The 23,709-nt window shown below is 54.1% G+C and overlaps 1 protein-coding gene across 1 annotated transcript; it reads left to right on the forward strand.

Annotated features, from left to right (window-relative positions):
• Positions 1–1,373: 1,373 nt before the first annotated feature.
• Positions 1,374–16,544, forward strand: HEATR6 (HEAT repeat containing 6). The gene is made up of 20 exons (XM_021533003.4): positions 1,374–1,577; positions 2,509–2,616; positions 2,968–3,108; positions 4,194–4,309; positions 4,675–4,789; positions 5,005–5,106; positions 5,500–5,637; positions 6,450–6,721; positions 7,008–7,185; positions 7,462–7,668; positions 8,288–8,387; positions 8,578–8,927; positions 9,751–9,873; positions 10,378–10,464; positions 11,236–11,370; positions 12,384–12,506; positions 13,521–13,645; positions 14,424–14,520; positions 14,897–15,101; positions 15,523–16,544. The coding sequence occupies exons 1-20, from the start codon at positions 1,389–1,391 to the stop codon at positions 16,071–16,073; spliced, it is 3,462 nt and encodes a 1,153-aa protein (XP_021388678.4). The 5' UTR covers positions 1,374–1,388; the 3' UTR covers positions 16,074–16,544.
• The last annotated feature ends 7,165 nt before the right edge of the window (positions 16,545–23,709 follow it).

Genomic DNA, 23,709 nt, shown 5'->3' on the forward strand with positions numbered 1-23,709 from the left:
TGGGTCCCTTCCAACACAGGATATTCTGTCATTCTACCAAAATCATCCCTGCACAGTAATAACATGCCTGGGGCTGTCTCTGTGCTATGTTTCGCTGTGCCTGCCTCAGTGGCCTTTAGGGACTTTTGAGGAACAAACAGCACAGGACAAATGGAACGATAAAGGGAAGGAGCAGAGCAGGTACCCAGAACCAGGCAGCCCAGGGCACAGAAGGACACCGAGGCCGTGGCACTGGTGGAACAGAACACACTTGTCTTACTCAAGGTGGTCAGTGTGATAAGGAAATGGAGGGAGGGTAAACCAGAGGTAAGGCTTTGCCTGGATGTGACATGAAAAGCACCATGTCCTGGCCCTGGAGCCCTCCTGCTCCTTCCCAGGTGATGTGGATCCAGTGCTGGCAGCATGACAAGGCAGGAACACTAGGCTGAGCCCCGCTGGAGCGAATGTCCCATCAAGCAGGGCTTTGCACGCCTTGGCCGCTCTCCCCGGTGCTGTTCACAGGGAGTGCCGGGAGCCCAGCTGTAATTTGATGTTACCTGCCAGGGGGATGTCAGTGCTGCTGGGATGCAGATCCCATCCCCGTAAGGGGAGCGGGTTCCTGCTCGCAGCCGCTGGTCCCGCTGTCCCCAGCGCTGGGGATGGCAGCACGCCCTGGGTAGGGCTGGGACAGGGGCGTGGGGCAGGCGCAGCCTCTGACAGCACAGCAGCCCTGATTTCGCCTCACAGCCATCTCATCCTCACACCGGCTGCGGTTCAGGCCGGACACCGGGAAAATTCCTCCGTGGAACACGCTGTGGCACAGGCGGAGCCCCGTCCCTGAGGTGTGGGGCGGGAGCAGCCCCTGGCAGCGCAGCAGCCCCTGTCAGCACATCAGCCCCTGACAGCACAGCAGCCCCTGGCAGCACAGCAGCCCTGATTTCACCTCACAGCCATCTCATCCTCACACCGGCTGCGGTTCAGGCCGGACACCGGGAAAATTCCTCCGTGGAACACGCTGTGGCACAGGCGGAGCCCCGTCCCTGAGGTGTGGGGCGGGAGCAGCCCCTGGCAGCGCAGCAGCCCCTGACAGCACAGCAGCCGTGATTTCACCTCACAGCCATCTCATCCTCACACCGGCCGCGGTTCAGGCTGGACACCGGGAAAGCTCGGTGGAGCACGCAGTGGCACAGGCGGAGCCCCGTCCCTGAGGGGGTTTAAAACCCGCGCGGCTGCGGCTGCCGGACGCGGCCCGGCCCCGGGGGCCGTCCCAGCCCGGCCGACGCTGCGCTCCCACACTCGCTGCCGGTCTCCCACAGCCGGGCGGGCACCGCCACCTTCCGCACGCCCTGCCCGGCCCGCGGCGCCCCGGAAGGGCTCCGGTTGCCATAGCGGCGGGGCGGGGCGCGGGCATGGCGGCGGCCCCGCCGGAGCCGGAGCCGGGGCCGGGCCCGGCCGGGTCCCTGCGCCGCTGCCTGGCGCGGCTGGGCGCGCTGCGGGCCCGGCCCGACGGCAGCCGCCGCACGGAGCTGCACCTGCTCTTCGACCAGCTCATCTCCGAGAGCTGCGGGCCCCCGCCCGCCGCCGCGCCCGGCCCGCAGGTACCGCGGCCGTGGGGCACCGGGCCGCGGCGGCCAGCAGCGGGAGCAGGCGGTGGGGGTGGTGGACGTGGTGGAGAAGGTGGAGGCCGTGGTGGAGGAGTTGGTGGAGGAGGAGGAGGTGGTGGACGTGGTGGAGAAGGAGGTGGTGGTGGTGGTGGTGGTGGACGTGGTGGAGAAGGTAGAGGAAGTGGTGGAGGAGGAGGTGGAGGTGGTGGAGGTTGTGGAGGAGGAGGTGGTGGTGGTGGATGTGGTGGAGAAGGTAGAGGAAGTGGTGGAGGTGGAGGAGGTGGTGGAGAAGGAGGTGGTGGAAATGGAGGTTGTGGAGGTTGTGGAGGAGGAGGTGGTGTGGTGGACGTGGTGGAGGTGGAAGAGGTAGTGGAGGTGATGGAGGTGATGGAGGAGGTGGAGGTGGAGGTGATGGACAAGGTGGAGGTGGGCACGGCGTGGTGTGGCTTTGCCCCGCTGTGCCCACCCCCGTGTCCCCGAGGTTCCAGCACACCTTCCCCCCGGCCCTTCTCCAGCTCTTTGATGCCTCTCGGCCCCGCTGCCCCTCGGTGCCAAAGCTCTGCCGGGTGGGTTCGTGGGTGACGCCAGAGGGTGGGACTGTGGGCCTCGGCAATAGTCTGATGTTGGAAAAATAATTATTTTTTAAACCTTAAAGCAAGCCCTTGAAAGCTGAGCACTCTAGATGAGCAGCATGGATGCCGCTCCATTGGCACAGTACAATAATACAGTAATAATGAACACAGTAGTTCATTATTACACTGGTTTGTCTTAATTTTATTTCCAAAGCAGGCTTACTTTGCACTTTGGAATTAATTGATTTTTGGACAGTACTCTTCCTTTTCCTTGATCTAACTTGGTGTTTTTCTTGAGCCATTATTGCTGTATTTGTAGTCCCTAAATAATAAACTGAGCCTTTCTCTTCCAGGATGTTTGTGCTGTGCTTGTCCAAGGCTGTCAGTTGGTTCCACTTGATCAGGAGCATCTTGTCAGCAAAGTCTGTCAGCTTATGCATCACTTACTCAACAGATATCAGGTAGGAAGAGTTTACTCATGTCCCTTAATAAGCCAGTGGAACTCTGTCTTTTTCCAGGGCTGTGGAGCCAACCTTCAGGCAGAGTTTCTTGGATTTTCACTGTATTATTTATCTGATCTGGTTTTAGCATGGTTCCTTATAAAACCACCTCTCAGTCAGAAGTGATTCCCCATGGGAAATAGTCTTGGTTTTAGGACACTTGTACAGATTTATCCATTTCTGGTCAGGTGTGATCTCTGCTGGTGTGTGATTTTAACAGCCAGGTCACCCGAATCTGTGACCAGTTTCTCAGGGTTTATTGACTGCAGCACTACAAGATGATGTTTATCTTGGCCTTTTCTGTTACAACAGGTGATGGTTGATGAGCAGCACTTGAATTTCCTTCTCTCCTACTGCATCTCTGCTCTGAGGCAGTGCAGCTCCTGGACACATGTTGAAATTCTGCAAGCCTTAGCAGCTCTTGTTTACAACAATGGGCCTAAGTGTCAGAAGGTGAGTTTACAAACAGAGAGATAGTAACAGCAAAAGTATTTGCACCGCTGCCATTTGTACTTTATATTTTTTCCTGAGAGAAAGAATAAAAAAGTTCTCCATGCTAAGATTAAATCCCCTTTAAATACTGGTTGATATTCATGGGAATTTCAGTTGTGTTTATTAATAATTATTATTCCCATGTGGAATACTCTGTACCTGGTGGCTGCAGCTGTTGGGATCACCATTAAATAAGGGCACAGGCTTAGCCTGCAGACCAACCACCTTGTGCCTCAGGCAGGAAGACCATGGGGAGCTTGAAATTGCACATAAGTCTCCAGGCAGGCTCCAGTGAGGATGCTGAAATCCATCTGTAACCAGGTCTGGGCTTTCGCTTGGCACCGTGTCACAGGAGCAGCTCTGGGGGCTCAATCCTGTGTGAAGCTCCTTGCTGCTGCAGCTGACAGGGTTTGAAATGCTGAATCCTCCTGCTGTCAGCAGCTCGTGGCAGCTTGCAAAGCAGTCTCTGCTGCTGGGCTGAGCATGGGGTGGTGATGCTCACAGTTTGGGAGCTGCCAGCTTGTGTGGGCTTGTAGCCCATGTAGAGGCAGCAGTTTGGTGCAGCAGTTGTTCCTAGCTTAGCTTCATGTCTGGGAAGGGAGCATAAGCTGGGACTCAGCTGAACTGTGCTCAACTGTGTCCTTTCTTAGTGCAAAACAAGAGGACTTAAGGTTTTCATGCTGTTTTTTACAAAGGTGAATCTGAAATTGCAGCTGAGAATTTTTAGGGTTTGCTTTACTTCTCATTATTGTGCTTTGTTTTTTGTTGGTAAAGAATTCAACTCATTTCACTAAGTCAGGTCTGCTCTGCCCATGATGGTTATCAGTGGGTGACCTGTCCTTGTCCTTGTCTCAACTCATGAGCCTTTCCTTACGTTTTCTCTCCCCTGAGAAACATCTCTCCCCATCTGAGGGGCAGTTCTGGTGGGCACCGGGTGTCCAGGCATGCTCCAGCCACCTCTCTTGGTATTTTCCCCCCAGACACAAGCCCCAGGAGGCTGAGGGAGGAGCACTGACCCCTAATGGCTTTTGCTGGTTTGTTTTCAGTACCTCCCGGATCTGCTGGGCAAGGCTGGGCTCCTGCTGCAGTTCAGCGACCCTGCCCAGCCAGAGGTGGAGCTCAGGAGGGCAGCTGTGCGCAGCATGGCCAACCTGTGTCTCAGGTGTGTACCAGCCTCCTCAGGTGGGTTAGAACCTGTACATCTGCCAGCACAGGGCCAGCAAGGTGGAGGTGCAGGAATTTGAAATGCAGAGCTTTTAGTCTGCATAAACCCATAAACTCCCAGTCAGAAATAATGTTTCAGGGGTCACTTTAGGGAAGAAAAGAAAAGCTGTTGTGCTGTCTGGTTTTTTGTGCAGAAGGTTTCCTTGTGTTCTCTGTATGGTAGAGCTGGCCCCTTTCCATCAGCCATCCATCCATCTGGGGCTCTGCAGGTTAACAGAGAGCTTGGATGGGACTTTGTGTAACTTTATGAACCTATGGACAGACTGTAAAGCAACCTCGTGTCTCCTCCTGCTCTAACTTTAGTGTCCCTGGACAGCCATACCTGGATGAGTCCTACAGAATTGTCTGTTTTCAAACTTTCCTGAGTGTTTTGCAGTCTTCAAAAACCCCTGATGTGGATGACATCACTTTTTGCATGGTAAGTGTGAGTCTAATTGCCTAAAATACTCTAATTAGGAGATTGTGCTGCTGGAATATATGGACTTTGGAATGTTGGCAATTAAGATTTTGCTTTATTAGTCTATAGTTTATCATATTACTGTCCCAATTGAGCAAAACTGCCTAGAAAGTTACTTGAAAGATGTGAACTTGCAGTGTTTTGGGAAGGAAAAGTAAGTAATTCTTTGTTTTCAGTTACTGCAAAGTGCACTGAAAGGTGTCCAGTCGCTTCTCAATGGTGGGAAGATGAAACTGATGCAAACTGACCAAATTGGAGCTCTTCTGGCAGTGTTAAAGGTAAATCCTTAAATCCACCTGGAGGAAGAGGCAGGCACTGGGAGGTTCCAGGTGCTGTTAAGTGGGAAACAGCAGGAGATGAGCAAAAGGGAGCAGAGAAGCCTGAGTGTGGGGGTGGAATGGTGTGTGAAATATTTAAGAAAAATATATTGAGTTTCTCTCACAGCATTTCACTGCACTTCCCACTGCAGAATGTGAGAGGAAGATGGGAGGCTTGGGGTTTTTTGGACCTACTTGAAATCCTTCTATATGCAGATGGATTTCAGATGTTGCATAGCCTTATATATGTGAGAGGCAGCAGCTGGGGGAAGGAGCACAGCTGAAATTGGGTGAATTTGGTAAATCTGTGCCTGAGAAAGGGACAGAACACTAACCTGTGTGTTCCTGTTGCAGAAATGCATGTTCCATGGGCTGCCAGGACTGAGCATAGAGGTGCCCACAGCCCTGTACCCTGCTCCCTTACCTCAGTATGATAAAAGGTCACCTGCCAAGCAGGAGCAGGCAGAAGCAGCCACCTCCAAGCAGACAGGGGTAAGCTGGGCTGCTCCTGATTCTCCAGCCTGTTTGTTGTGGTTGTGTCTTACCTCTCATGGTATTGGTGGCTCTTCATGTCCTGAGCATGTGGGACATTTAATTCTTTGTTTCTAAGGTGATGATTACAGATTCTGCACTGAGTAAAATTGCTTTGGGAACTCAGGTGACAGGAACAAATGGCTCTGCAGGGCTTGGCTTTCCTCAGTTAAGCTCTGTGCAACAATTATTCATCCATAGCCAAGAATTCCTGGCCTGCAGGCACGGGATTGATGTGTGCAAACTCACCAAAATTTTGTTTGACTCTTTCTTAGGGAAGTCAAGTTCATTTAAGACCGATTTCTTGCCTCATCTGTTCTGCTCAATCCTTCAACAGGTTATTTTTTAACATGTAAATACTTTGGATTACTGATTATCTGAAAGACATTAGAGGAAATCTATCTAGTCATGTTGACTTGTTTATTTTGAGATGCTGAAAAGGAAGAATAGTTAGTGCTACCTACTGTAAATCTAAAAGAACTACAGAAGTATTTAGTTGTTCTTTAATCACTTGTGTGTGAAATCCGATTTTTAGCTAAAAGTTCCCTAGATATATTTTGCTTTATTGATGAAGAAGTCAAAGGTTAATTTTTGAGGCTATTCAGTTATAAACTGTTTACTTGGGCATTACTGAAATTTTGCGACTGTTGCTACTAATTTTAAAACTCAGATGCTAAGGAGCGACTGTTGGTGTGTAGGGTATTGCAGAGAGATGTAACTGCATTTATGTATTCATTAAGCATTGACTAAGAAAAATAAATTTTTTCTCTTAGAGCCGAAGAAAAAAGTGCAAAGGGAAACAAAAGAAGGGAGAGTTTGGGGAAGAAGGAAGAGAAGGCTCAGAGGATGCAGGAAATGAGTCGGTGCTGGGAGCAGACATGCTGAAATTGCAGCTGGGGGATGTGCAGAGCAGCCCTTGCCCAGGGCCCCGTGTACCAGACGTGTGTGCTGGGAAGGAGCCCCTGAGCTCTCAGCCCTGGAAACGCTTCAGCAGCAGCGAGTCCGAGTACTCCGACACCGAAGGGGGCATCCAGAGCAAAGTGAGGTGACTGCTGTGCCCATGAAAACGTGGCATCCCCAAAACCCTTCCACACCACCCTTTGTGCTTAGCCAAAACTGCTGAGGGGATCGCTTTCCCTTTTGATTTATGAGATGGTGCGAGACAATTGAAGGGCAATAATTTGTGTTGGTTTGGAAGTAAATTTGTTCTTCCTCTTCCTGTTCTCGGTCTAAAAGATTTCCTCTCACAGCCAGCCACTAATACACACGAAAGAGGTGGAGCCCATGCCTTGTTCTTGCTGTTTTTGTTAATCTTTTTGTTTGTGTTTAAGGTCTTACCAAGCCAATGTTCGCCAAGGGGCTCTGGCCTGTTTCCTCTCCACTATAAAGTCAATAGAAAAAAGAGTTCTTTATGGCTACTGGTCAGCATTTGTTCCTGATGCCCCTGGTATTGGCAGCCCCCAGTCTGTGTCCCTGATGACTATTGCTCTAAAGGACCCTTCTCCAAAGGTGAGGCACTTCTGAGTACAAAAATTGTTGTTTTCCCCGTTAATCTTAAGAGTTGTCTTCTCAGGCCTTCGGTAAGTTTTTGGCTGCTGCCCAAGAAATAAATAGGAAGTGTTTGGCTAAGGAAACAAAGGATTGGTTCTATATTGCCTAAAGTAATGAAAAAAAAGATAGTTGGAGTTGAATTTTCTCTTGCTAGAGAGGATTTCATATATTTTAAAATTCTCCATCTGCTCAGAGGAGTTGTTAAAAGGTATCACAAATGTTTTCTCGTTCCAGACACGTGCCTGTGCTCTTCAAGTCCTCTCAGCCTTCCTGGAAGGTTCAAAGCAGTTCCTGTCTGTGGCTGAAGATGCCAATGAGCACAAGAGAGCTTTTACTCCTTTCTCAGTCACCATGGCTTCCAGCATCCGGGAGCTGCACCGCTGCCTGCTGCTGGCCCTGGTGGCCGAGTCCTCCTCTCAGACACTGACACAAATAGTCAAGGTACCTGCACTGCAGCTGTGGCACATGCTCCCAGGGGCTGACACTGCTCTCTGCATTATGTCCTGAAGAAAGATTGCACAGAATTGCTGTTGAGGATTGAGGTGGTGGTGGTGGCAAACAGCCCTTTGTCACCTCACAGGGGTTCCTTGGCTGAGTCATCCTACAGAATCCTGGAATCACAGAATGGTTGGGGTTGGAAGGGACCTTAAAGGTCACCTTGTTTCAATCCCCTGCTGTGGACAGGAACACCTTTCACTAGACCAGGTTCCTCAGAGTTCCATCCATAGTCTTGGGGTTTCTTTTCAGCACAGTTCTCTTTTTTCTGCATTTTTTTAGTCTTTTTGGAGCTGAATGAACCTATAAAATGAACCTGAAGACTCACATTGACTTTAAAACTGGAATCCAAATTGATAAATCCTTCCATGGGCTATCAAAATGCCTTGGTCTTTATGCCATGTCAAAGTAGTTAAACCCAAGTTCATATCCAGCAGATAATTGGGGTTGTTTTTTTCAGGTGCCCTCAGATAATGAGCTGCCTGAGTGACCTAAATTACAAATGTAAAAACAGACCTGTTGGAGGCCAGGCTGACATTGTAACCAGCACCTTTCTCTGTTTCAGTGCCTTGCAAACTTGGTTTCCAATGCACCCTACAGCAGGTTGAAACCCGGGCTGCTTACCAGGGTGTGGAACCAGATCAAGCCCTACATCTCTCACAAAGGTTTGCATTCTCCCTGCTGTATTCCTCCTGTCTCTGCTCCATAATTCAGAATTCAGTAGCAGTGGATGTTTATATGTTATAATCCATCTGAGGCTGGATGGATAAAACTGCTGAGGGAGGATGCCGGGCTGTCAGTGAAGTTCTAATGGAGGTTTTTTTTTTTTCCTTCTCCCCCCATTGTCTCTTGCAGATGTCAACGTTCGAGTGTCCAGCCTGACCTTGCTGGGGGCGATGGTCTCTGCCCAGGCACCTTTGCCAGAGGTGCAGCTGCTCCTGCAGCAGCCCAGCTCCTCGGGGCTGAGCAGCAGCGGCAGCGCCAGCCCCGGGCGCCCGGGCTGCTGCGAGCAGTGGGGGAAGGCAGTGCCCTGGGCAGGGCAGAGCCCGCAGGGCAGCCCCGCAGGCCGTGCCCCCGGCGAGCCCTGCTGGCTGCTGCGCCTCTGCGTGTCCCTGGTGGTGCTGCCCAGGGAGGATCCCTGCCCCGACGGCCCCTCCGTGTGCAGCGTCTACGAGCCGTGTCCCCTGCGCCTGGAGGCCCTGCAGGTGGGGGTGCTGGGGGGCCTGGCTCACACCCAGCTGCCCCCCTTGTTTCTGGGGTCCCTTGGCTCCCTGCTTGCTCAGGGAGATTGAGGCTCAGGCCTTGGCTTGACTCCGGGAGAAACGTTTTGATCCCGTGGCCACAGCGTGGCTGTCCCGCTGCAGACCTGCTGCAGCCAGTTCATCTGCCTGTGCCTTTTTGTCCTCTTCCAATGTTATCTGGGGGTGTGTGCTGGCAGACTGTGAGACTTCCCCGTGCAAACTCCTCCATGCAGAATCCAAATTCAAGTTTTGGTGGGAAACAGTGGGAGAAGAGCCCTGCAGTCAGAGAATGGTCTGCAAGGAGCTGTGGAGTGACTCAGGGAGTCACTGTGGATGCTGAGGCTTGGCTTTGTTTTAATTCATGTAGCCACAGAAAAGAGTAAGATTTTGTAACATGCATCCCAAGAAGTCTCACTCTTTTTCTGGAGCAGTAAATACTTGTTAAATCCAGCTTCACAGAATGCTGCGGCAGTGTTACAGGAGGTACAGAATGTCTGGTTCTCAGTTTTTTTGGCTACAGGAGCCCTCGCTTACAGTAAATAATTCATGGTCTTGCTACCTGATAGTGCTTCTGTGGCTCTTCTTTGAACAATATAATGGAACAGGGAGGCTTTTAATCAGCTCTGGTATTCCAGAAGTTGTGCTGCAGGGTGTATCTGTTACATCAGAGTTCAGTATAGGGTGCCAGGGTTGATTAGCCCATTAACATCATTTCAGTGTAAGTTGGGGTATTTTGGGTAAACAGAAGGAAGAAACGCTGAATGGATTTTTTTTTGTCTGTGTTTAGGTGTTGGCTCTTCTTGTGAAAGGTTATTTCCCTATGGCTCAGAGCTATTTCCTGGGACTTGGAGAAGTGGCTTGCAGATGCATGGAAGAAATGGATCCATCCATTCAACTTCATGGAGCCAAAGTAAGAGCAGGAGACACATCAATGTCGTTTTGCCAAGTCAGTTTTATCTGTGTGCTTTGCAAATGCAGATGAGTGGTGATGAATATTCAGAGCATCTGTGTGTGTGATACAGAAATGCAGTACCCTGACACTTTGAGAAATGCACCTTCAGCTTCCAGTCTTGAAGTCTCAGCAGAATTTTGTTGCTCTGCTGAGTCACCAGGAAGCTTGGGAAGTGCAAGGACCACAACACTGGTGCTTCCCTGGCTGAGCATCAGCTGGTGCAGGGGCTGGACTCTGTGACCCAAAGATTTCCTCTTTGTGCAGTAGTTTGTTATGCTGTGCTTGCTGGAGACTATGTAGGAAAGGCTTTTCCTCTAATTCCAGTACTAGCAGGGACAGAACAGCCTGAACCAGGACTGAGTCTTTTATGTTTGTTCCCTGGCTGAGGAGATGCAGGTTCTTTAGTTCCATGGTCCTTGAGTCATCCCTGATGAAAACCCCCTTGCTTTTTGTTCTTTGTAGCTTCTGGAGGAGCTGGGCACGGGTGTCCTGCAGCAGCACAAACCAGACTCCCCCACTGCCCCTGAGCAGAGGGTGCCTGTCAGCGTGGTAAGTGTGAGATTCCACCTGGCTGAGCTCCTTCCCTGCCCTCTGCAAAGTCACTGGCACAGACACAGACAAAGCATTGCAGGGAGGCAGGAAGGGACTCAGACTGCAGCTTTATGGATGCCAGGGTGGACAGTTTCTGGAGACTTCCTGCAGTCATTTGGCAGTTGTTCTTGTCTGTGGACAGATGTGTTGGGGTTTATTTCTTTTACATGATGTTAACTCTGTGTCTTTGCCTCTTCTCTTCCCAACTCTGCAGCCTGCTGTAGCTCAGAGAGCTGGAAGAACAGCACTGATTATGTGTGTGTCGTTACTGCTGCATAAAACTTTTAGAATTTTGGTGAATTTGCATTGTTAAAGAGCCAACCTACATTTTCTGGCTGGTCCCAAGTGCAGAGAGTGGGCAGAACCACAATATATGTGAATTTGGAAGAATTCATGAGCTGTTTGTTGGCTAAGTTTGCAGAAGTTGAGTAATAATAGGCCTGTTTAAGTCTTCCTTCTGTGAACAGAAGACAAGCTTAAAAATTTCTTTGGCTCATGCTAAGTTTTGAGCCTACAAGACAGGAAATGTGTTCAGTAGCATCAGGTTCCTGTTATTTGCTATGAATGTAAATTGTCAGGCAAATGAAAACACTCAGCTGTGTGGGTTCAGGAGTGGGATTGTAACTATTTAATGCAGTTTAAATTTCAGGGTATGATGATCATTTTTAAGACAAGAAATTAGGCTTAATTGCTGAGTTTAGAAGATAAACCTGGCTGCTTCTCCTGCAGGTTGTGACCTTCTGGACGATGATGTTAAATGGCCCCTTGCCTGGCACCCTGCAGAACTCCCCCCATGCCACTCTCCAGACAAGTGCCTGTGATGCCCTGTCCTCTATCTTACCAGAGGCTTTCAGCCTCCTGCAGGTAGGAGAACACACCTTTCAATGTGGTGGTTTTACCTTTGAGGCTTTGTCCTTGTCCACCAGCTTACAGTAGTGTAAAGCCTTTTAAAACTTGTCAGGAGAATGTAAAGAGACCTTCCCGATTTTTTTTTTTTTCCTCATTCTGAACATTGTGACTGTTGAAGGCTGGAAAGGGCAATGTTGGGAGCAATTAGCCTGTCAGAACAATTAAACTGTGGGTCACAGCAGCTGTTTGGCCCCAGCCTTGGCAATGATGCACAGGAGATGGAGGACAAGAATTTCATGGCATGAGGGAGGGCTGAGGGATTAAATTAATCCTTTGAGGAGCCAGCGGAGCCAATAGCCAGGGCCTGATGTTGTGCACCCGTTTGCACGTGTGTTTTTATCCTTTGCAACATGAAATATGCTTTTAAACATGAAAGCCTTGGCAGTGGATTCCCCCTGCATTGTGCAGCTCCTTCTGTGTCACTGTGCCCTTGCTGGGGAGTGCTCTGCCAGGTCTCATTTGCCCAGGAATTGCTGGTCCAGCAGTATCTGTGGAATTCTCCAAGTACAGTGTGTACTTCATCCTCCTGTACTTTGATCCCATCCCCTGTCCTGTCCCTGTGGCCAAGTGGGGTCAAGTCAGTGCCCACTCTGACCTTCTGTCATGGGCTGGTGAGCTGACAACCTGCCCAGGCTGAGCTCAGCCTGGCCTGGCTAACGAGGGGCAGGGAGGGAGGGGAGGCAAGAGCAGCCCATCCTCTCTGAGTGAGCTCTGAGGGGCCACTCCTTCAGCTTTGGATGGAGCTAACACTCTGATTTCCTTCTTGGTCTTACCTAACAGCAGAGATCCTGTTATTAATAAAAATTACTATTTTTATTGCTGCGTGCTGGAAGCATTCCTGTTTCCTGGGTGGGCTCCTGAAACACCCCTCAATTCGCTTTATCTAGAGCATTCTGTGAGTGGCAGCTCCTTCAGACACAGGGCGTTTCAGAGAATTTGTGTGTGCCTGTGTCCCTCTCCTCTTGCAGGGTGACCAGCAGATCCTGTGTGTCACCTTGCTGCTTGGCCTGAACCACAGCGAGAACCCCCTGGTGAAAGCTGCTGCTGCCCGTGCCCTGGGAGTCTACATCCTCTTCCCGTGCCTCAGGCAGGTCAGAGCCAGCCCTCCCTTCTTTGAGCCCTTCTGGAATCAGCCACGAGATGTGGAACATGGATTTGTTTGCAATGAGTTCCCTTAACTTTTGGCCTGTAGCATGTTCATAGTTTTCCTTACTGGCTCCAGAGCTGCTCTTGCCTCTGGTGTGAGAGCAGAATTGGTGCAGCTCTGAGGGAGGTGAAGCAGAAGGGAGAGGGAAAGGAGGGAGGTCAGGATCTTCCCAGGCTCTCAGGGATGGAAGCTGGAGTGGGGAGCTTGGCACAGAGGAGCTGCAAGAGGTGAGGGGGAGCTGGGAGGAAGGGAGCAGCTGTCCAGTGCTCTGGGAGTTTGGTGTTGGACTCGATCTTTGAGGTCTTTCCCAACCTCCACGATTCTATGATTCCAACAAGTTTTTAATGTGAGGCCCTCAGTCTTGCTTAAAACTAAGAAATAAAGCTTATTTGGAGGGAAAAAAAAGGATTTTTTTCTACAAGATATCAGCTTGGCTGAGCTGGAAGATTAGTTTTTACAACGTAACCTTTAAGTGAATGATTTCAATAAAAAAAATACGCAGCAGCTGCCTTTGGAGTTTAATTCCAAAATATTTTGAAACAAAATCCTTTACCATAGGCACATGTAATGTGCCATAGAAGAGAAGATTAGACAGGCAGCTCAACAGGGAGTTTGGAGAAGCAATTACTTTAAGAGCGGGATTTGTTGGGTGTAAGGTTGGCAGTCCATGTAATTATGTTAAAATCCAAAGTAACTAAATCACCAATGGAATTAAATAATCCATTGAAGCTTTTCAGCAACAGCTACCCAAGAGTGGTGGACTTGGTCAGCACTCAGGCTTGGACTGTTAATTAAAGGTCAGGCAAAGCTGCAGAGAACATCATGAGCTCATTAGAAGGTGTCACCTAAAAAATTAAATGAACAGAGTTCAGTTTCCCTGGAAAAACCAGAGTGTGTTACTAAGAAAATCACCTGTATTTTGAGAACTCTGACTTTGCAGCAGTTTTTGCTTTGACAGGATGTGATGTTTGTGGCAGACACAGCCAATGCCATTCTGAATTCCCTCCACGACAAGTCTCCCAACGTCCGTGCCAAGGCAGCCTGGTCCCTGGGCAACCTGACTGACACCCTGATCATCAACATGTATGTGACATACCCTGCCCCTGCCCCCTTCCATGCTCTGGAATGATTCTGTGATACTTAACATCAAAAAAAAAAGCTGAATTTTGGCTTGGATCGTTCTTTTTAACACCCTCTGCCTGTGTGTCTGCCACTGTGGGACACTGTTTGAGCATCCTGTGTCCATCTGGGAACACGTTCCACTATCCCAGCTTGCTCCAAATCTGGCTTTGGACACTTCCAGAGATGGGACAGCCACAGCTTCTCTGGGCACCCTCACAGGGATCACTTTTTTTCTAATATTTTATCTAAACCTGCTCAGTTGGAAGCTATTCCTCTTTGTCCTGTCACTCTAAGGAGAGACTCTTTAAAACTTTTCAGTTTTCCATTTCTTGTGTGTTGCTTGGTGTAATTACATGGTTCCTTTACTTTCAACATAACACAAGTAAAATTAATAAATATTTAACCCTTCCTCAAGCTAGAGACTGAAGGAAGCCCAGCCTACTGTTACATTTTTAACAGGAAAATAGTTATCATATATTCCTGCTACAGAATTGCCCCTGAGCAATTCCTTGCCCTCTGTTTTTTATTACAGATTTAACCATTGCTAACCAGCTTTCTTGCATTGATAGTTTGGTTTTAAATTAATAAACATAGTGGTCACATGCAGAAAGGTCTGCCTTACATATTAGCCCTCTAGAGAGTGAAGGTTGTTTGTTCATGGGCCTTTATAAAGGGTGGTATCACATCTTTGGGGATGGAGCAGCCGAGCTGGGTGTTCACAGGGTGATTCTCCTGCCAGGGAAACCTTGGGACCAAGCTTCCAGGAGGAGCTTTCTGATCTCCTGCTGCTGAAATTGCTGCGGTCTGCCACGGAAGCATCCAAGGACAGAGACAAGGTGAGGCTGAGGGCAAGAGGGGTCGGTGTACTTAACTCCTGCATTAAAAAACAAAATGAAAAAGGCACCAGTTACTATAGGTGTCTTTGCCCCAGTGTTTGAGGGGAGCTGCAGCTCACCTCTTCCCCACAGGGCTGGTGGTCAGAGAGTTCCTGTGTTGTTTGAATCGCAGGGAATTTGGCTGGGCTTTCCCACAGTACAGAGGTTTTTGGTTTGGTTTGTGGCCATTAGCAGAGAATGATCTTTCTGGTGGCTTTTAGGAAGACACAGTGTGATTCCTGCTGTGCTCCTTGCTGGCTCCGAGATGATTTCACAGCAGGCTTGAAACCAAACCTGCCAACAACCCGAACACCGGCGAGGTTGTTGTGTGTTCCAGGTGAAGAGCAACGCCGTGCGCGCCCTTGGCAATGTGCTGCATTTCCTGCAGCCCTGCCACGTGGCCAACCCCCGGTTCAGGGAGGCCGTGGAGGAGTCCCTGCAGGCCCTGATTGCCACGGTGGGCAGCGAGGCCACCATGAAGGTGCGCTGGAACGCCTGCTACGCGCTGGGGAACGTCTTCAAGAACCCTGCCCTGCCTCTCGGTGAGAGCCTGCTGCCTGCTCCCTCCCTGAGCAGAACATCACCTCTCTGCCAGGGGCTGCAGGAGGAGGGGGAAACCAACACAGCTGAGCCTGGCTGCCACAGCTTTCCCGGGCTCTGCCCAGTGGAACAGGCTCAGCTCCTCCCCGTGCCAGTGCAGGTGTAGCTGCTGTACAGCTGGATCTGTCATGGCAGGAAACAGTGTGAGGGTGGGATTATAGGTGTGAATAAAAGCCAAATGTCCTCTTGTAAAACTTAAGGATATTAACAGTTTTAACTAATATTTCATTTCATAACCCCCGATTCTCTCTTTTAAATGACAATAAATTCAATAAATGTCAGCCCATTAAATTTTCAGGAGACATTTATAGTTTTGCATATTTTGGCTGATTAAAAAAGGGTTTTTTTTGGGTTTTTTTTTAGGAGAGGCTCCTTGGGCTACGCAGGCTTTCAGTGCCCTTTCCTCTGTAGTGAAGTCCTGCAAGAACTTCAAAGTGCGGATCAAGTCAGCCATGGCCCTGTCCATCCCCAGCACGAGGGAGTGCTACGGCTCCACAGAGCAGTTCTGCCAGATCTGGAGTGCCTTGGTGGTGGCCCTGCAGAGGAGCGAGGACACCGAGGACTTCCTGGAGTTCAAGTACAGCTCCAGCCTCAGGAGCCAGATCTGCCGGGCCCTGCTGCACCTGCTGCAGCTGGCCAGGGGCACGGACCTGCCCCTCCTCGGGGCCAGCCTCAGGGAGCACGGCCAGGCCATCAAAGCCCACGTGCTGCACTACCTGAGCTCCTCGGGCCAGGAGAGCGAGGCAGGGGCGCACCCGGACCTGGGGGAGAGGCAGAGAGGATTGCAGGGAGCCATCGACCACCTCAGTGGCATAGAGAGGGAGCTGCAGGGCAAGGCCAGGGTGAGAGTGTCCCTGTACCTGCAGGATGTCCTGGCACACCACACCAATGCCACGGAGCTGGCAGAAGCTTGAAGGAAATGCCCGTTTCAGTGACCAAAGCTTCCACAGGAAGCACTGAGCTGTGTTCCCTTGCACAGGACATCCAGAGGAAAAGTTTCCTGCTGCTGATATTAAGTATTTTGTTTCAGACTTCATTAATAATGTCTCTAGGACTTCTTTTTTTTATTATTATTACTATTTTTTATTGTTTTGTTTGGGGAATTCTGCTGTTGCCCTCCCTGGGGCTGCTTTGTGCACTTTGCTGTCACAGCGTCGCCACTTGGAAAACAAACGCCTTTTCCTCCTCTGTGTGTTTTTTAAAGCTGCTTGTTCCCTCAGCTTATCTCAAAGCATTTTGTTCCTATTGCTGCAGGATCCAGAATCGTGTTTGTAAAGCAGGGGGGTGGAAGAATTTTGTTTTTCAGAGCACTGCAAATGTTGTCACTCTTGTGTTCCTGCAATAAACCTGAATACGCCAATATTTGAAGAATAGCTTAGAGCAAACAGCCTTTGCCTTCAGCTGTCTGTGTTCCCAGTGTTGTACACCTGGCCTGAGCCTCCCTGCTGCCTCCACTCATCCTGTCTTCCAAAAAAATCAGAATTCCTTCTTTCCAGGTGGATGGTACTGTGCTGCCTAAGCCAGAAAATTCAAAGTGGGTTCTCCAGGGCTGGAATTTTGGCTCTCCAAGCACCTCTGTGGGAGGTGCAGTGGTGTTCTAACAACACATGGATTCGTTTCTGGTTCTGGAGTTCTGTCCCCTTCCCTTCCTTCCCGCTGCTGTTACTTACTCTGTGTTTGCTCTGTGCTTACTCTGCTGATAGCCGGGGAGCGCTGAGCTCTCTGATGTTGCTGGGGACAAATGAGCACCTCCAGGAATGAGCAGGGCTCTGGGGCTCTCAGAGTTAAGTGCCTGCTGTCCTAACCCTGGGCTGGATGTTTGAACAGAGCTCAGGGCAAGCCCTGCCTGTTGTAAAACCTCTGGGGGATACAAAATTCATCTGCTTTGTTCTTCCACCCTCGCCGCTGGTTTCAGCAGGCCTCAAGTGCTGAGAGTATCCAAAACTTCCTGGAGCAATGGAGCATTTTTCAGGGGATGGATGAAAGGAGGGATGGATGGAGGGATGGATGGAGCCAGATCTCTGCCAGGGATGTCTCCTGCTCTACCAGCCCTGTGTGTGTGGTCAGGCTGGATGCCCTGGGATGGAGGCAGAGCCAAGCATCCCTGCTGGGCCTGTCCTGGCTTGGCTTCAAGTGACACATTTGCACTTCAGCTTCACTTGCTCCTTTCCTCTGCCTGCTGCAGCTGTAGCTGATCCCATCTTTGAGCTCCCACACCTGAACCAAGCCTGTGTTTCTTCACTGCCTTGGAGAGAAATCTGTCCCATAGCCACTGAAAACACAACTTTGCCTGGATTTCTTTCCCAAAGTTGCTGACATCTCTGGAGCTGCCTCCATCCTGTACCAGTGGAATGCTGGTGCTGACGCAGCTGTGGGACTTGGGAGCAGGGTGTACCTGAGCCGAGTGTGCTCCAGCAGCCCCATCCAATGTGGGGCTGTTCTCTGAACGGAGAAACCTCTGGTTTTGTGCACCCCAGGAAGCAGATGGGAGCTGCTGTTATTCCCAATAGGGCCTCACCCTTTGCCAACCCTCTGGGGACAAAGGGCTGTGCCCTGCCTGTGCCACCCCTGGCTGCCACTGAGAGCCACGGGGCTGCTGCAGCCTCCGTCCACGAGGTGCTCGGGGCCGGGGAAAGGCAGCACCTTCCCCACCCTGGCCAAGGTTTTATTGTACTGCCTCTTTATTGTGGTGTTTACAAGCCAGGCCCTTTATAGGTTTTCCTATGAATAGTTCCAAGGAGAAGGTAATTACCTTATCACATGCAGGATGATTTATAGCCAAGGTGGCAAGGGACATTCAGCTCCACATCGGCTCCGTTTGAAAGACAATCCGCCCGTTCTCCCGCGGGGTCACTGGGTGGGGAAGACAAAAGGGCTTTAGTGCCCGGCCTGCTGGCAGCCCGGGGATGTCCCCTGCGCCGGGAGCGTTTCCCTGCGCTGGTCGCCACCTGCAGCCCCGCGGGTGCCCCCGGGGGTGGTGGGCTCTGCCCTGGGCAGCGCAGCACAGCGGGGCACTCACGGCGTGCCTGGGGCGCTTAAACACCCCAGCTGCTTTGATTGGGAGTTTTATTTTTTAATTACTTTTCCCCTTCCCGCCAACAGCTGTCTCTATGACCGGGGAGCAGAGGCAGTGATTTACCGGCCGCCCTGCGGCTGCTGCGCCCCGAGCATCCCCGGGAGCGGCCCCGGTCCCCGGGCCACGAGGTGGCACCACGTCCCCGGGCACGGCGGCGGCGCCTGCCCGTGTCCCCCGGCCGGGGTCCCGGCTGTCCCCGCGGTGCTGTCGCGGGGGGCAGGGGGTCCCCCGGCAGGACCCGGCTGCCAGCAGCCCGTGCAGCCGGCGGTGCTCGGGCTCCGGGCGGTGCTCCGGGCGATGCTCCGGGCGATGCTCCGGGCGATGCTCGGGCTCCGGGCGGTGCTCGGGCTCCGGGCGGTGCTCCGGGCGATGCTCGGGCTCCGGGCGGTGCTCGGGCTCCGGGCGGTGCTCCGGGCGATGCTCGGGCTCCGGGCGGTGCTCGGGCTCCGGGCGATGCTCCGGGCGGTGCTCGGGCTCCGGGCGATGCTCCGGGCGATGCTCCGGGCGATGCTCCGGGCGGTGCTCGGGCTCCGGGCGATGCTCCGGGCGATGCTCGGGCTCCGGGCGCGTTCCCCGTGTGAGACCCAAACGTTTTCCCTCCCGGTGAGCTCTGGCCCCGGGGATGCGGGCGCAGCCTCCCGGGGCTGTGACTGCGGTGTCAGTGACACCGGCCCGTGCGCGATGGGGTGGCGGCGGCAGGGGTGACTTCCAGTGGCGGGGTCAAAGGGAAGAGGCTGATCCTCAGTTCATGCCTGCTGTCTCTGCCATAAAAAATGGCCCCGCGCTATCTCGCCGGCCGTGCCTCCCTGGGACCCGCTAATTCGGTGATTTTTATCCGTCTGTTTTCCTTTTCTCCCCTCTGCAGCCTCCCGGCGCTCCCTCTGGGGCGGCTCCGGGGTCGCGGCTGATGGATGGAGCTGCGGCTCGGGGGAGGCGGCGGCGGGCGAGGGGATTTGGGCACAGCCCGACCCTCGGTGGCCTGACCTGGCTGTCACCACGCTCTTCCCGGGGGCTGAAGCCCGTGGCAGGAGGGATCCCTGCAGGAAGGGTGTGGGCAGGGAGGGAAGGAGCGTGGAAACCGTGGGCGCCTCAAGCCTTTGGGCACCACAGCGCCAGGTGGGGATGGGGACAGAGATTCTGAAGGGGTTTGGAGAGCCCGGGCCCCAGGATTGTCCCTGGGGTCATGCCTTCCTGTGCCACCCCCGGGAAAAGGGAGCCCACGCTGCTCCGGGGGGGTCCTCTGGCTCCCCGGGGGCCCAGACTGGTATTTCAGTCCAGACGTGCTGGTATTTTTTCAGTCCAGCAGATTTCCTTGATGGCCCAGCAGCGGAGCAGGGGGCACGCTCGGCACGCTGGCACGGTGGCAGCTGCAGGGTGGGGGGTTCCCGTGGGGGCACAGGGTGCACAGCCTGGCCAGGTGACGTCCCAGTCCCCTCTCCTGGAGCAGCAGGAAAAACATTTGCTCTGGAATGGGAGGGAAATCTATGTGGAACTTGAAATTTGCTCATAAAGCCGGGCTGGCCGGGTGGGAGGCTTGCCACATCTTGCTCGAGCGCTGGCCCACATGCAGAGAGCTGTGATGGGCCGGGTGATTCAACAGCCACCCCCGTTCCTGTTCCCGTTCCTGCTGCGAGCCCCTGTGTGCCGCCACACCGCTGGGGTTGGCCCGCTAAATATTTTGGGGGGCGCCCAGCTCAGTGCTCGCCGTGCCTTGGGTCAATCCCCCTGTCCCTGCTGGGCTGATGCTTTTACCAGCAGCCTGCCCAGGCGATGCCCCTCTGCGTGCCACCCATCCCATGGGGACCCATCCCGGGGACAAAGGCGGCTTTCAGGGCCCCGGCCGTGCTTGGGCGGCCTCGGAGATGTGTGAAATTCGGCTTTGGCCCAGCTCCTTCCTGGAGCGGAACTGTTCTCAGCGAAACCGTCCCCACCGCCCGCCCTAATGGCTTTTCTCTGTGCGCCCGCATTAATGAACGCGAGGCCCAGCCTAATCGGGGGGAAGCCATGCAAGTAATTGCTTGAATTTTTAATTCGGGGTTATGATAGGGGAATCAAAGTCACACGGCAGCCGCTGAGGCCGCCCGCGTCTCCGCACCATTGACTCCCGCAATTTGCTTTTGATTTTTGCCCTCCCGGCTCCCCCCACGGCCCGGTGGGGACCCTGCTGGGGGCCGGGGCTGGACCCTCCCGGGGAGGGCAGTGGGTCAGGGAAATGTGCTTGGAGAGGGGGTCCCACCTGCCACAGGCGCTGGGGTGAGCTGGGCTGGGCCCATCGCGGGGCTCTTGCCACAGGTGGGAAGTTGTTGCCAGCCTCCAGCAGCATTTCCTTGTGCAGAGTTGGATTTTGCTTCTCTTGGGACCTTTTGAGTTTCTTTGGTTCCCTTGCGGCAGCTCTTGCCCTCAGCCTGGGGAGCCCTGCACAGAGCGTGTCTGGTGCCACCATTGTCACATCGAGGGGCCGGTGACACATGGCAGTGGCCATGGGGTGACACGCAGGGTGTGGGGCTGGCCAGGTTTTGGGTTGGACCTCCCTGTAGTGCAAGTGGGACTCGCGCTGAAGCTGGCCCACATTTGGGATCCTGTCCTCAGAGAGCTCCTCCAGCCCCGAGCATCCCCTGGGCCTTGGCAGCGGCCAGGGTGCTTTTGTTTTCCCAGAAAACAACCCCACCTCCGCGCTGGTTCCAGCTCGCTTCCCTCCGCTTTGTCTCAAAATTAATAAAGAGTCAGAGGACGCGCGGCAAAGCAGAATGGCATCTGGGCAATGCCTGCCCCTCTGGGGACACGGGGCCAGCGGGGCCACCCTGCCCGGACCGGGCGCAAGGCAGGGCCACCGGGCCGGTGGCTGGCTGGCCGGCGGGCACAGCGGGCGTGGGATGTGCCCGCGGGCACGGGGCAGCCCGGCTCTGCTCCGGGACCCTCTGCCTGCCCGGCTGTGCCCCGTGACCCCGTGTTTGGGGTTCGGGCCGCTGTTGTGGTGTTCCTTGTGCCGCGATCCCACGGGCAGATAGCATTGTTTGCCCTGACACGTAAGCCAGTGACAACCTCGAGCTCTGGCATGGATTCCGACCCTCTCCTGGCCTGCCCTGCTTCCAGCGCCTTTTTATAGCCCAGCAGAACTTGTTTTGCTGTGGCAGCGAAGCAGAACCTGAGCGTGAGCTGGAGCTGCAGGGGGATGTGAGTGCGGCTCGCGGTGGGTGCTGGGTCACGTCCGCAGCCCGGCCGCCCCAGCGGCCCCGCAGCGGGTCCCTGTTCCCCACCCTGCCCAGCCCCGGACCCCCTCCAGCTCGGGACCTGGCGAGGTGGAAAGAAGCCCCCAGGCTCCCAAAATGATGGGTCTGGGGTTTTGGGAGGGCCCAGAGTGGGGACGTAGCGCTGGGGAGGGGATGTGGTGGGAAGGCCACCAGTGCAGAAGGACACATTGTCATGGCCACGGGCAGGGGACAAGCTGAGGTGGTCCTGACCCCCCTGCCTGTCCCCTGGCAGAGCAAAGGGACACCGAGCAGCCCCAGAGGGGTCCCACCTGCAGGTGAGGGGCCAGCAGGCCCCCTGTGCCCCCCCAGAGCAGCAGAGCCTCGGCACAGGACGGGAGGTGAAGACGGATTATGAAAGTGTTTCTTTGCTTTGCTTTTGAGAAAGGAGAACTTCAAAGGGGCCATTTATCACCAGACAAAGAGAGTCGCGAGTTATTTGCAAAGTGTAGGGGAGAAACATTAATTATCAGCGTGACAGACAAACGCTGCTGCTGGGTGTCCTCCTGCCCACCCTGCGCCCTGTCCCAGCAGGTCCTGGTGGCTCCTGTCCCCCCCACGGGCCAGTCCCAGCTCCTCTCTTGTCTCCTCCACCTGTGCCAGGTGGACCTGAGGGCTCTGGGTGAGGGCAGCGGGGTGATGGATGTCCCCAGGGCATGCATGTCCCCAGCATGGCTGGAGAGGCAGCATGGGGGTTCCCCATTGTGCTGACACTGCTGCCAGCACAGCCCAGCCAGTGCCAGCCCTGCCCGAGTGCTCCCGTGGGCTGAGACCAGACGTGGTGGACACCAGACTGGGCATAAATCCATCCCTTCAATCCATCCCTTCAATCCATTCCTGAGCCCCAGGGCATCTCTTCCTGGGTGATGCCCAGGCTCGTGTTTGTGTGCTGGGAGCAGGGGGCACACAGGGGGAAGAGGAGTCGTTTCCACAGCACGGCATCCCTCCGTAGCTCGGTGACAGCTGGGACGTGTCCCTTGCTGGGAGATGAGTGGGTTGTGCAGCACAGCCCGTGCTGGGGTGTCCATAGGGTCAGTGGGGTCAGGGCTCAGCCCAGAGACGAGGCACCCTAGGGCTGAGCCTCTCTCCCAGGAGCTCTGCAGAGGGAGAGCGAGGCTGCGTCCATGATCTGGGAGGGAGAAGACAAGCAAAAAAGGTAATTTCCATTCTAAGCAAGCGTGCCACAGACCTAGCTTCCCGGGAGGGTGGCAGTGGCACCTCAGCGGTGCCAGGGCCGTGGGTGCCGTGGGTGCCGTGGGTGCCGGGGTGGGGTCAGGAGGGTCCCGTGGCCCTGCCGAGCGAGCCCCGCGCGGACGGGCAGCTCTGCCTTTCATGTCTGACCCCTCCCGAAACCACAGCTTCCCTTCGCCCCGCGCGGGGATCAGCCGCGGGTCATATTTAATAAAGGTGGGGACGGGAGGAGGCTCAAAACATTACATCACCTCGTGTGGGGGAGGCGCGGGCAGGCCGGGAATGCGAAAATCTCAGCGCAAGTGGGGGCAGAGGAGAAAAAAAATCCCCGTGAGGGGGTTTAATGGCCTGCTTTGGTGGGAACTCTTGCCCACTGCCCGCGAGGTCAGAGCGCTCAGGCGTTAAATGAAACAAACTGCGAGGGAAAAGCGAGAGGCAGACACAAAACGCACCAACGTCCGTGGCAGAAATCGCCCGGCGCCGTGCCCGCCCCGGTGGCTCGCGGGACAAGTCCCACGGGTGTTCCGTGGCTCCTGTGTCCCCGCTCTGCCCGGTGCCGGGGCCACGAGGCCGGCCTGGCCAGCACACGGGTGCCCTGGCTCCTCTGCCAGGCCGTGCCAGGCCAAAGTCCCCGTGCCGCGAGCCGTGCCCGGCGCTGACCCACGGTGACGGCTGGCACCCACGGTGGGAGCTGCAGCCGGCCCAGGCAAGCCCTGCTGGCCCCTCTGAGGTGCTGGAGGATGTGGCCGTGGGTCAGGGCATGGCCCGGTCGCAGCGGGATGGTTTTTCCCCTCTGAGGTGCTGGAGGATGTGGCCGTGGGTCAGGGCATGGCCCGGTCGCAGCGGGATGGTTTTTCCCCTCTGAGGTGCTGGAGGATGTGGCCGTGGGTCAGGGCATGGCCCGGTCGCAGCGGGATGGTTTTTCCCTCGTGCGGACAGTGTGAAGGGATGGGCTGCTGGTCTGGTGCCTGGAGCCTCGCAGATGATGGGAGAGGAAGGTGAGGCCGTTCCAGCCCTGGCAGCTGCCGCCAACGC

This window comes from Lonchura striata, chromosome 19, assembly GCF_050655825.1.
Source record: "Lonchura striata isolate lonStrDom1 chromosome 19, ASM5065582v1, whole genome shotgun sequence".
Lineage (NCBI taxonomy): Eukaryota > Metazoa > Chordata > Aves > Passeriformes > Estrildidae > Lonchura > Lonchura striata.

What these genes read in the sequence shown, in the direction of transcription:
- HEATR6 (XM_021533003.4), top strand. Translation starts at nt 1,389, where the DNA reads ATGGCGGCGGCCCCGCCGGAGCCGGAGCCGGGGCCGGGCCCGGCCGGG. An exon ending in ATGGCCAACCTGTGTCTCAG is followed by an intron (nt 4,310 to 4,674) that starts GTGTGTACCAGC and finishes CTCTAACTTTAG; the next exon opens with TGTCCCTGGACAGCCATACC. An exon ending in CACTGACACAAATAGTCAAG is followed by an intron (nt 7,669 to 8,287) that starts GTACCTGCACTG and finishes TCTCTGTTTCAG; the next exon opens with TGCCTTGCAAACTTGGTTTC.